Genomic DNA, 13304 nt, shown 5'->3' on the forward strand with positions numbered 1-13304 from the left:
AATAATAGAAAAAACTGACTTCCGTGATACTAGTTTTTAAAACACAGCTTAATTGAGGTATAGTTGGTATACAATAAGCTGCATATATTTAAAATTTATAATTTGATACTTTTTTACCATCTTAACATTTTTAAGAATACACTTCAGTAGTGTTAAGTAAATTCACATTGTTATGCAACAGATCTCCAGAACTTTTTCATCTTGCAAAGCTGAAACTCTGTGCCTATTAAAGAACTACCCATTTCCCTTCTTACCGGCTCCTGGAATTTACCGTTCTTTCTGCTTCTATGAATTTGAACACCTATGAAATCATTTTTTTTTAGAAGCTAAGTAATTGAGAGGTGAACACCAACGAAGAATGTTTATTAAGGTTACTATAAATTACAAAGGTACTAAAAGCAAATGACTATGTTTTTTAAAAAAGAAAAATTTATCTCCTTTGTTTATCTCTACAGAGTAAGTGTTCTCATATTGGGACACTACTTGTTCTAACAGTGTTGCTGTTGTCCAGAATATTTTTGGAAATAGCTTATGTTGCCTTTCTGTGATCTCACAAAGAAACTTTCTCAGGGAAGAATCTATTTAAAGTTATAGACAAGGGAAGATGTTACTTAAGATTATAGATACGGAAAGTATGAGAGGAACAATTTAGATTACAGGAGTTCACCTCCAGTTAAAGCAAACTTCCATAGAATGCAATGGCAAAGGCATCGTGGCTTGGGTAAGTGTATATTAGAAGAATTAAAAAAAAATTTATAGTGAAGGAAACAGAACAGAGGGAATTTTAGTCATGTGGTAAGAGTGGAAAACTAAGATGATGTAGGGAGAAAAATATTGGGAGAATAGTTTCAGAGGTAGCTGAGTTCCCATCCCAACATTCCATGACATTCTCCTTGTCTAGTGGTTTCAACCGAAGGCTTCAGAAGAAAAAGAGAATAAAGAAAAAAAGAATCCTTTGTTAACTCAGGAACTTAAACACTAATACCTATTCCACTCATTCTCAGTGGTCTGATATGAAAATTACAATCTAGATAACTACTGTTTAAAATGAGATCCCGCCCAAATAAGGGTTTTTAAAATTTGTTTTGGTTTTGTTTTACTGAAGTATACAGAAACTCAAAGAAAAATGTCAACCATTAATTTCTTTTTTTCTCTCTTTATGGAATTATACCCAGTTTGGAAAACTAAAGTAATTGAAATTCAAAAAAATGTGGGATCGGAGAAAAAGGGAAAAACTATTAGAGTATTCTAATTCCAGTTAGACTTCTCCAGTAGAGAAGCTGGAATTGTCAGACCCTCGGCCCCGTTCTAAACTATATATTCACTGTTCCACCACATTAAAAATCAAATGACAAAGGAAAGAATAAGGATGAAAAAGTAATTCTTTACCTCTTATTCAAGCCTTCTAGGTCTGGACTGTTTGCCAGATTAGTTGGGGGGAAACAATCAGCAACACAGAATGGAGGAGTTGAAATTTCAGGTTGTAATTTTGAGAGAAAGAGAAAAATAAACCTTTTTGTAGTTTTACTACTATTTTTTTTAATGTTGATGATTTCTCCCCTTACTTCCTATCTTTAATTAGTTTCTCTTTCACACTATACATGTCATCAGCTGTTGAAACCTAGCCATCAAGTGATAAGAGCTCTGTGTTAAGATAGAAATATACTATTTTATATTCGTACTCCACCGAGAATTCAGTATCCTTTACTTTCATTCAAATGATTTAACCACCATAATTACCAATCAGGTCATTCAAGAACACATATGCAATTTAATTCCTGTCAGTAGATACAGATTTCTTTTAATTAAAGCTTGTATGATTAAAATATCTTTGATTATCTAGTTCATTACAGAATTTCCCTGTGTGTTCATTTATTCATGAGACAAATATTTAAAGCACTAATAATATTCCAAGTAATTAATAGAAAATTACATCATATACAGAGAACAGAAAAATATACCTTGCTTCTTATGGTATCACCCAACAATTGGTCAATGTTTAAAACCAATAATAAAGAGATAGTTTGTACTGGAGAACTGAACAACTGATTAGAAGATAATTCTTTTATAGATCAATGTGTAGTTAAGTTAGACCTGTTACAAAATTTGGAGAAGTTATATTTTTTACTGTTTCTACTTTCTGGCCTCCTCTTCTCCCTTGAATGTTCTCCTGTGGGGCTTTCACCCCCAGCACTCCCATCAAAACCATGTTCTTTATGGTCACCAGCCACCACTTCATTGCTAAATCTAAGAGCGTGCCTCAGCCCTTTTGAACTCAACCATTGGGTACAATTTTTGAAGCCTTCCTGCCTGCCACATTATCTTCTCTCAGCCTCTGTAAGTTACTTTGGCTTCCTTACCAACTGTTCCTTTTCAGTCTTCACCTCCTACCCTCAGAATCAGGGCTTCTCAACCTCTGCACCAATGGCATTTTGAGCCAGATAGCTTTTTGCTGTGGAGGTTCACCCTATGAATTGTAGGATGTTTAGCAGCATGCCTACCCACTAGATACCTGTAGCACACAGGCATGCACCCCTAACCCGCCCCCCCCCCAGTTATGACAACCAAAAATGTCTTCAGATCCAGCCAACTGTCCACCGTGAGGCAAAATGCCCCCAACTTGAGAACCACTGTTCTAACTGTTCTACGTGGAGCAGTGGCCTAGGACTCAGTGCTGTGCCATCTTTTCTTTATCTGTACACAGGGTGAATTCATCCTTCTCATGGTTGAAACACTGCTTATATGCTGAACTCCCAATTTTACATCTCTGCCAGTTGCTTATCAGATTCAAATAACTAACTACCTTCTCTGCCTGTAAGTCTCATAAGAATCCCAAAGTTAATATTGCTAAACAGAATTTTTTTATGTCTTCTGCAAACCCGTTTCCCTTCCAATTATTCTTATATTTATTAATAAATGGAACTACCTTTTACCCATCTGCTCAGGCAGAAATCTAGGAATCATCCTTCATTTCACTTCTTCTCTCACAACCCATATGAAATCGCATTGGTTCTGATGTCACACATATCCTGGATGTTTCTGCTTCTCTCCTCCTCCACACCAGTCAGATCATCACCATCTCTTTCGGAGACCATAGTAACTGCCTTCTTCCTGCTCCTGCTTCTGTTCTTCCCCTTCCTACTATCTGTTCTCCACACAGTAGCCCAAGTGATCTTTTAAAAATGAAAAGATCTTGGACTGTATTTCCTTCCACCCTCCCTTTTATTCACTCTACTCCAGCCACACTGATTTTCTTGCTCTTTCAGACCAGTTAGTTCCTGACTTAGGACTTCTGCACTTGCTGTTTCTCTGCCTGGATGCTTTTCTCTCACGTGGTCATTTGACTGACTCCCTTATTCATTCAGGTCTCCTGAAATGTCACTGGCTTGAGTAGGCCTTTCTAGCTGACTCCAGTAAAATCCCATCTCCCTCACCTTCCATCACTTCCCGACCCCTTACTCTACATTTATTTTCTTTTATTTGTTTGTTTGTTTGTTTATTTTTGGCTGCGTCAGGTGTTTGTTGCTGCGCACGGGCTTTCTCTAGTTGCAGCGAGCGGGGTCTAGTCTTTGTTACAGTGCGCGGGCTTCTCTGTGGTGGCTTCTCTTGTTGCAGAGCACGGGCTCTCTACCTGAAAGTATGTATTTTTAGGTTTATTTATTTTTTTGCCTCCTCCACTATGTGTAAGCTCCTTGAGGTCAGGAACTTTACCTTATTGCTGCTTTATTCCCCAAGACCTGGAATGGTACTTGGCATAGAATAGATGCTCAATTACTATTTTTTGAGTGTACAAATGAATAATGAATGATCCTTTTTAATTTGGAATACACGGTTGGCTTTATTTAATTAGATAACAAATTAAGTTAGAGGAAGTGATTCAAAAAAAACAAATTGTGTTAGAAAGTGTTTTGAGCATCTGTCTCTTCTGAGCAGGGGCAGATCCAGGTTTAATAGAGTAATCTAAGCCTTACTCGTTTTGGCAGGCCCTCTTTAAGGGAAAGAACTGTAAGTACAAACACAAGTATATGTGAAAGTGATTATGAGTGACATAAATAGGACCCACTTAACCCAAGCCAATGTAATAAGCCCAACTCAACTTCTCTTTTGCCAGATCCCCAAAATTCCCTCTGCCACTCACTTCATCACCACCTAAACTAATTCAAGGGGAAATCAGAGTGGAAAGAGTCTTAACTGATTGATGCAATTGAAATACATAACTTGTGCTAATTTTATCCAAAAAACAGAGAGAATGTGAATGTGTTTTCTACAGCTCCCTCTAGGGCCTTGAATGCTAGAAGGAGCCCTAAATCGTCCTCTGCTTCTAAGGAAGATACCATGTAACTAGCCCCAGTCCGGGCCCAGTAAAACCATATACTGAAGGATAGACAGGTGTGGTTGTTACCACTTCCAGGCCCAGCTTCCCTGACTGCATCAATTAATTACCTATCTCCATATCCCTGAAAGAGGAGCTGGCTCTCTTAACAGCTGAGTTAAGTGAGATCCAATGATTTTTCAGTATTTCCAGGTCATTTCTAGAGATGATAAAAGCAGGAAAAGTCAATATGACTTTTCCATTATTTTCCTCATGACACACTCCCCAAAATACCCTCAAATGAAGGAATATTAATGTTTCATTGTTGATTATAATAACCATTATTTATTGATTCTTTTTTTTTTTTTTTTTGCCTTTTAAGCTATTTATTTTTTTAACTGAAGTGTAGTGAATTTACAGTGTTGTTAGTTTCAAGTATACAGCATAGTGATTCAGTTATATATATATATAAATATTCTTTTTCAGATTCTCTTCCATTATACGTTATTACAAGATAGTGAGTATAGTTCCCTGTCCTATTAGGTCTTTGTTGTTTACCTATTTTATATTTAGTAGTGTGTATATTTTAATCCCAAACTTCTAATTTATCTTCTCCCACCCACCACCACCCCCTGCTATCCCCTTTGGTAACCATAAGTTTGTTTTCTATCTCTGTGAATCTATTTCTCTTTTGTAAATAAGTTCATTTGTATCACTTTTTAGATTCCACATTTAAGCAATATCATATTTTATTTGTCTTTCTCTGACTTACTTCACTTAATATGCTAAACTCTGGGTCCATCCATGTTGCTGCAAATGGCATGATTTCATTCTTTTTTATGGCTGACTGATATTCCATTGTGTATATGTACCACATCTTCTTTGTCCATTCACCTGTCAATGGACATTTAGGTTGCTTCCATGTCTTGGTTATTGTAAATAGTGCTGCTGTGGACACTGGGGTCTGTGTATCTTTTCAAATTAGAGTTTTCTCCGGATATATGCCCAGGATTGGGATTGCAGGATCATATGGCAACTCTTTTTAGCTTTTAAGGAACCTCCATACTGTTCTCCTAAATGGCTGCACTAATTTACATTCCCACCAACAGTGTAGGGGGGTTCCTTTTTCACCACACCCTCTCCAGCATTTACTATTTGTAGACTTTTTAATAATGGCCATTCTCACCAGTGTGAGGGGATACCTCATTGTAGTTTCGATTTGCATTTCTCCTATAATTAGTTATATTGAGCATCTTTTCATATGCCTGTTGGCCATCTGTATGTTTTCTTTAGAGAAATGTCTGTTTATGTCTTCTGCCCATTTTTTGATTGGGTTGTTTGTCTTTTTGATAATTAAGCTGCATGAACTGTTTGTGTACTTTGGAAATTAATACCATGTCAGTAGCATCATTTGCAAATACTTTTTCCCAGTCCATAAGTTGTCTTGTCATTTTGTGGATAGTTTCCTTTGCTGTGCAAAAGCTTTTAAGCTTAGTTAGGTCCCATATGTTTATTTTTGTTTTTATTTCCATTGCTCTAGGAGACAGATCCAAAAAAATATTCCTGCATTTTATGTCAAAGAGTGATCTGCCTGTGTTTTCCTCTAGAAGTTTTACATTTAGGTCTTTAATCCATTTTGAGTTTATTTTTGTATATGGTGTTAGAGAATGTTCTAATTTTATTCTTTTATGTGTAGCTGTCCAATTTTCCTAGCACCACTTATTGAAGAGACTGTCTTTTCTCCATTGTATATTATTGCCTCCTTTGTCATAGATTAATTGACAATAGGTGCATGGGTTTATTTCTGGGCTTTCTATCCTGTTGCATTGATCTATATGTCTGTTTTTGTGCCGGTACCATACTGTTTTGATTACATTAGCTTTATAGCGTAGTCTGGAGTTAGGGAGTGTGATTCCTCCAGCTCCATTATCCTTTCTCGAGATTGTTTTGGCTATTCAGGGTCTTTTGTGTTTCCATACAAATTTTAAAAATTTTTGTTGAGTATTTTATTTATACCAGGCAATATACTAAGTATTTTAAAGTAAACAATAATTTTATAAGCACTGAGGTTGTGGTTTATCTTTAATTACTTAGATGAGTTTTACTGCCATCGGAACCTGTATTTTTTGTTTTTGTTTTGTTTTTTAATTAATTAATTTAATTTTTGGCTGTGTTGGGTCTTCATTTCTGTGCGAGGGCTTTCTCTCGTTGTGGCAAGCGGGGGCCACTCTTCATCGTGGGGCGCGGGCCTCTCACTATCGTGGCCTCTCCTGTTGTGGAGCACAGGCTCCAGACGCGCAGGCTCAGTAGTTGTGGCTCACAGGCCCAGCTGCTCCGCGGCATGTGGGATCCTCCCAGACCAGGGCCCGAACCCGTGTCCCCTGCATTGGCAGGCAGATTCTCAACCACTGCACCACCAGGAAAGCCCATCTTTTTTTTTTTTTTAAACAACCAATCTTTTAAATAACTTTTTTAAACCAGTGGTAAAGATTATGACTACTTTGTAAACTAAATTAACGTAAAGTTCTGGTTGTACTCTTATTTGTGGAAATTAAATCCTGACATTCTTTGGGGATTCTGCATTTTTAATAGGCCTTAGTAAGTTTTGGCTATAAAGCCCAGGGCAATACTATCTAACTGGCATTAACTGCATTTTTACGTGAAATCCCTTGAATAGGTCCACTGGCCATTATCTTTCCTTTCAGGTGTTGGTTTTGTGTATAAATTTCTTTTTACCTGCTCTTTCTATGGTGTGTCCAGAAATACAGTGGCAGGTGATCTGCTGTGACTTCTGGTTGGAATGGTTTCAGAAAATAATTGTGATTGAACAGGGTTTATTATCATTTTTACTTTGTGATAGGAGTAAAGCAGTCGCTAACAGCTATATCATTATCACTAAAAACTGTGCCACATAATTCCAAACCCATCTTTGAGTTTCCAGTCTGATAATGTTATCCAAAGAATCATTTTACATAATAATAAACATGATAATGCTTTATGGTGTTTCTTCTCATTCTCCTTTAACTTAACTAGTCACAGATTTCAAATGTAACTGGCTTAAATGATGCAAATGATTTTTAGTAAAGAATGTACACTAGTTTGCATCACTTCTGATTTAGCATCATTTTAACCCATAATGCAATACTGGTTTATTTGTTCTGTTTTAGATGTTTGGAAATTGGACATTTGGTACCTTGGTCTTCACAGTCATGCTTATTACAGTCACAGTAAAGGTATGGTACAGAAATTAGAAGCATGGATACATTTTGTGTCTGCATAATTCTTAGTTAATTTTCCTCATTTCTTTATTGATAGATTTTCCTTTTTTAGTCATGAATAATTTCATGGATGCCTAGTTTAATAATTCATTTTAATTTTTGTCAAAAGATTCATTATGAATCCATTTTTTAAATTCATTATTTTGGAAAGCCTCAGCTGATTTTTATGGTCAGATAAAGGTTAACCCCTCAATACTCATCTCCGAAATTCTGCTTCTCTCTATGTAACACAAGACAACACAAGCTGGTTTAGGCCATGGAGTTCTGAATAAAGTACTCATGAAATTTTAATACTCCTTCCTCACAGAAGAAAAATACTATAAACTTGAAATTGTTGAATTTCATACTAGGATCTTTTCATTAATATTTATCTTCTGAGGGACTTTGCCATAGCAACCTTAGTCACTTATAATTAATACATTTTATTCTTAAGTTTTAGCTGAGAAGTTAAAGATTTATTAATTTATATTAAGGGTTTTTTAATTTATTTTTTTAGATGGCTTTGGAAACTCATTTTTGGACCTGGATCAATCATCTTGTTACCTGGGGATCTATTTTATTCTATTTTGTATTTTCTTTGTTTTATGGAGGGATTCTCTGGTGAGTGACTATATTTTATTTTAATTATATTGATTCAACTCTAATAAATAGTTATTATGATAGATTTTATTATGAACAAATTCGACTCAGAATAGTTTTGAGACCCTATCCTGATAAGAAATTTAGTTTTTTCAGTTGCTCTTACTGATATGGAAGAAAAAAGAAACTAACAATTACTGAATACCTACTATATTCTAGTGTTTTACCTAAGATATTACATTGATTCATCACGATAATCTTGTTACCCCGTTTTTTTCTATTTGGAAACTGAGCTCCAAGATCACAACAGTTAAAAGTAGCAAAGCTAAGATTTACTTGAAAATTAATGTTCTTTACACTAATCATATTACCTCTAAATTATTGTTAATGTATATAATTTAAAAAGTCACGTAGAATCATTAAATTTTCATGAATGAGTTAACTTCTCTCTCAAAAGTAGTGTGCTGCATATTCATAGGTAAAATCAGATATTCAGCTATTCTGATAGATTAAAAATTAATGCTTTTCCTAAGATTCTTTGGTAAGTGATGGACAGCTGAAGTCTCTCAATTGGAGAATGTATATTACATTGCCTACTGTGCCTGTGATCCCTGTATCAGGCAAAATATTACAAAAGGCAGGGAAAAAACTTGTATTGGCTAAACATTAACTTTCATTTAGGATTATAAAAAGATACTCTACTGAATATCATTTGTTTGTTTTTAATCCTCTTTATTTCTGCATTTCTTCCTGTATTTCCCCTCATTCTTTTGAAGTGATATATACACAAACCCAAAAAGAGTATCTTGACAATACCTACTACTATGTAGAACTAATATTTGTGAGTACATTTATTTTAAAATACATGTGTAGAGAAGATCCTCTAAGTAGAGCTTTTCAACCTAAAATTTGGGTAATCAAGCTTGTAGTTGCTTAGTAGAAAATATTTTATTACATACTTTTTCTTGCTTTTTTGATCTCTTAAGTCTGTATTATTCACTACATAATTCTTTTGAATTATCCTAACACTAAGATAGGATAAGTCAATTACTTGCCACTTTCCTAATTATAAAAACTATGGTTGTCATTCAAATGAATTAAATTGGATTTTATTTTTAACAATTAAAATCTACCATGTTTTATTAGTTAGTTGATTAATTAAATTACACTGATTCCACATTTTGAACATTTTCCTGGAGTATTCTTAAAATTGTAACCTTCATGTATAGTGGGTTTACTTAATGTCTTGATTTAAGAATCTGTCTTGTCGGTTTCTTCTTTTATTAATCCCACTTTCTTTCTTTGCAGGCCATTTTTGAGCTCCCAGAATATGTACTTTGTATTTATTCAGCTCCTGTCAAGTGGTTCTGCTTGGTTTGCCATAATTCTCATGGTTGTTACATGCCTATTTCTTGATATTGTGAAGAAAGTGTTTGACCGACAGTTTCATCCTACAAATATTGAAAAGGCACAGGTAACCACTTTTTATATACAATACCTTTTTAATTAGGAGCCTTGATGAATAGCTGTCATTATAATTTGCTTACATTAGAAAATAGGAAATTATCTATTCCTGTATCAAGTATTTTGCAATATAAATATTGTTAAATGTGATATTTTTAAAGTTGTTATTGTTGCTATGAACTTTAAAAAGACTCCTGAAAAATTATAATTTTTAAAAATTACATTGTATTATTAATAGAACTAGATTTTAAGTATAAAACTATCAAGTTATGTCCAAATAATAGTATAAATATGTCTTAAATAGTATTATCACAGCCTTCTATCAAATATATATAATTGGGATATATATCCATTTCTTTAGAACCATTAGAATTTCAGTAGTACTTCTTCAGGTCATATTGTTTTCAACAAAAGTATGAAATAAGTTCTTTAACCTAAGTAACTTCTACAGAATGGATTTTTATAAAATATATTCTCTCACTAAACACTTACTAATAATATTAAACTACAGCAGATATTAACAGTATGTTACATAGTGTTTAAGAATATGGTCTTTAGGGCCTGATAGTTGTGGGTTCAAAACCCACATTCTACCACTGAGTAGCTCCTGTAACTTTAAGTCTCCGTTTCTTCATGGGTAAAATTATGACAGAAATGTCTATTTCATTACATTTGTAATAAGGATTAAATGAAATAATGTTCAAACACAGAGTATATCCTCAAGAAATGATAGCTATTTAGTATATTTGACTTTTTTTGTGTATTTGACTTGTACATAAGCTAGAAATATTGGTTTGTCCTATTAACCGTATCATGACATTGAACATATGTCCTCAAGAGTACATTCTAATCAACTTTTATGCCCTTGTAAACACAGAGTTTATTAATCATTTAGTTCTGCCTAGGTTGAGGGTTTTGTGGGGGGTTTTGTTTTTGTTTTTGTTTTTTGCATGTTTGCTATATGCCAAGCAAATTTTGGAAATTTAGTTGTGTGTTCATGCTACAAATAGAATAAGTGCTTCTTAAGTATTTAGTGATTTGAGTTAGGCTTCTTAAACAGTGTATTGGTTTTAATTTCAGTTGCTCATATTAACATTTCTTTAGCACTTATTTGCTTTGGTCAGTCAGTCCTAGCCAATATACATTTTAACACCACTGAAGCAGCATAGGCCTCTGAAGCCTGACAAACTTAATTCAGATACTGTTTTAACCACTTATAAAATGTATGTCCTTAATCAAGTCACTTCTCTAAGCCTCGGTTTCTTCCTCTGTAGAATCAGAATAATAACTACCTTACTTGATGGTTAGAGATCATTAATATAAAGTGCCTAACCCTGGGTCTGTATGTAGTAAGTCCTCAGTAAGAACATAATTAAAAGAATGATGAGGATGTTGCTCTGATACTGATCTTCAGCTAGGGCTGAAAAAATTTGCATAATCTGGTTACTGTGTCTGCCTATGCATATATTTATATCAGTATGGGCAGACTTTTCCACCATGCAATATATTACTTAAATATATATCAGAAAGGTTTGCCTATCTTTTTTCTAATCTTCAGAGATATTCATGATAATAGAATACTACTTTTAATACATTGTCTATTATACTTTTTTTAGATCTTTATGGAGAACATATTTGTCTTGCCCTCTTGGCTATATAAAGTTATATTTCACCAAACTATATTAACGACATCACTTAAAAACTTACTTCTTTATAAAAGTAAATAATGATTTATTGACATTTATCCTTAGAAATTTTCTTTAGGCAGAGCATTATGTCTTTTCATAGAGATTTCTTAATGATAATAAAAGGTGATAATATTAGTCCTTATTACCATTTTTATAGACCTCTTTTTAAAGGATTACACAGGAAATATTTGATACCTTAAGGCGGACCCTTAGACAAGAAAAAGTTAAACGTACTTTATATATATTTTAGTTCTTTTACCATAGGTTAAATTGATTAAAAATGGAGTTGATTTAAAAAATCAATCATTTTTCTATGTATGAAAGCCAGTATAATCTCCCTTTCTACTCTACTAAATTCCTTTTAAACGATTTGACTGGATGTTCAACTGTAATCTAATCTAAAGAGGAAAAGAATATGATATATATTTTTAAAATTGAGTCACTTTGCTGTACAGCAGAGATTGGCCCAACATTGTAAATCAACTATACGTCAATAAAAAATAAACATGGAAATAAAAATAATCTAAAGAGGAAATCTCTACTTCCACTCAGGGATTTTCTAGCCTACTGGGGATTTTTTTTGTTTTTGTTGAGACAGTATATGGTCATTCATATCCTGTGTGTGACATTATTCTTTCGCTGTAGTCAGTAATCTTTATTATTTCAGCCTTGTACTTTCACCTCTAATTTCAAATGTTGAGAAAGTTGTCAGCTACTTACTTCATTGCTTACCAAAAGTAGCAAGAAAAATCATATCAAAAGAAGAGTTGTCAGCATTTATTTTGAGCTTTGTTTTTCTGCAGAATAACAATGTGGTATTAAGAATAAATTCTTTTGATAGCAAAGCCAATGGCCCTACAAACGTCAGTTATGTATGTGTACCATGTATGATATATCCTACTCTTGTAGGGACAAATGTCTTTACAAAGCTTGTCCTGTGTCTGTCTCTTAGGTGATAAATACAGCTCACTGACTTGTTGTATGTCCCATCCCTTTTCTGTCCACTTATAGATGTACTCCAACACAGTCGCTTTCAGTGACGAGTTCATCGCACTGCAGCCATTGTCGAGGGCAAGGAATCAGCTGAGCAAACTTAGGTAGAGTAGGAGGAGTAGAACCTCACTAACTCTTCTGCATGCTAAAGGTCAATTTAAAAATATTCAAAAGATGGGCAGAGGCATGAATTAAGAGTGGGGCATTTTTGTTAGCACAGCTCTGTCTCTAATTTGACCTTTATCAATATGTATGTTAAAACCTAAAAAATATATCCATTTCTTTGAGACAAAAATTCAGCATAACAGGACAGAGATCTGTACCTTATTATATATTTTATACCTTAACTACCTTTTCTAGCACAATTCTAATGCTTCTGCTTGTCATATTGGTACGTAAGAATGCTACTGCATGTTGAGTAATTTAAGCTACAGAAATTCATCATAAAATTTAAAGTTTTAAGTTTCAGTTACTTGGAAGTGAGAATTGCCCATTTTTATCTTGCCTTAATCTATGCTGCAAATACATGTGTATATTTGTCTTTGTACACTGTAATGGCTGCTGAAACGTTTCATATCCTTGCTGCTGTTTAGTGCATCTATAAATTGAACAAATACTTTTTTTTTTTACTTTTTAATTATTTTATTGGTATAAATAATTCAGCCCTGAAAAAAAATCACTCTAGATTTCAAGTGGGTTTATTGACTACAAATTATTTTAAAATAATGCAAAAGTGTGTCCTAATTTTTTTTTCCTTTTTTTTTTTGCTTAAACAATAGGTAAGATTTTAACAATACATTTTGTATCTCATATATATACCTTTATCTCCACAGACAGATCCATTCTGTCAGTTTCCACAAAAAATAATCAGTAATCCGAAGATGTCTTGATGGAAGAGAATGAAAGTTTAAATCCTAGAACTTTTCATATTAAGATACCAAAGCTATATATTAATTTTAACTCCAGTCTGGTTTGAAAAGGAAAAGTAAT

General features: G+C 33.8%; 1 protein-coding gene across 5 annotated transcripts in view; it reads left to right on the top strand.

Annotated features, from left to right (window-relative positions):
* ATP11B (ATPase phospholipid transporting 11B (putative)) overlaps window positions 1–13304 on the top strand; it is a 134911-nt gene that overhangs the window by 106489 nt on the left and 15118 nt on the right. For 4 of the 5 annotated variants that reach the window (XM_059920587.1, XM_059920589.1, XM_059920591.1 and 1 more), the window contains 3 exons: window positions 7480–7545; window positions 8087–8190; window positions 9478–9643. In XM_059920587.1, the coding sequence (XP_059776570.1) occupies window positions 7480–7545; window positions 8087–8190; window positions 9478–9643 (336 nt within the window). Of the gene's footprint in view, window positions 1–7479; window positions 7546–8086; window positions 8191–9477; window positions 9644–12332; window positions 12419–13304 lie in introns of all 5 variants that reach the window. The other variant, XM_059920588.1, reaches the window with a different exon arrangement.

The sequence above is a fragment of the Balaenoptera ricei genome, chromosome 4 (genome assembly GCF_028023285.1).
Source record: "Balaenoptera ricei isolate mBalRic1 chromosome 4, mBalRic1.hap2, whole genome shotgun sequence".
Classification (NCBI taxonomy): Eukaryota; Metazoa; Chordata; class Mammalia; order Artiodactyla; family Balaenopteridae; genus Balaenoptera; species Balaenoptera ricei.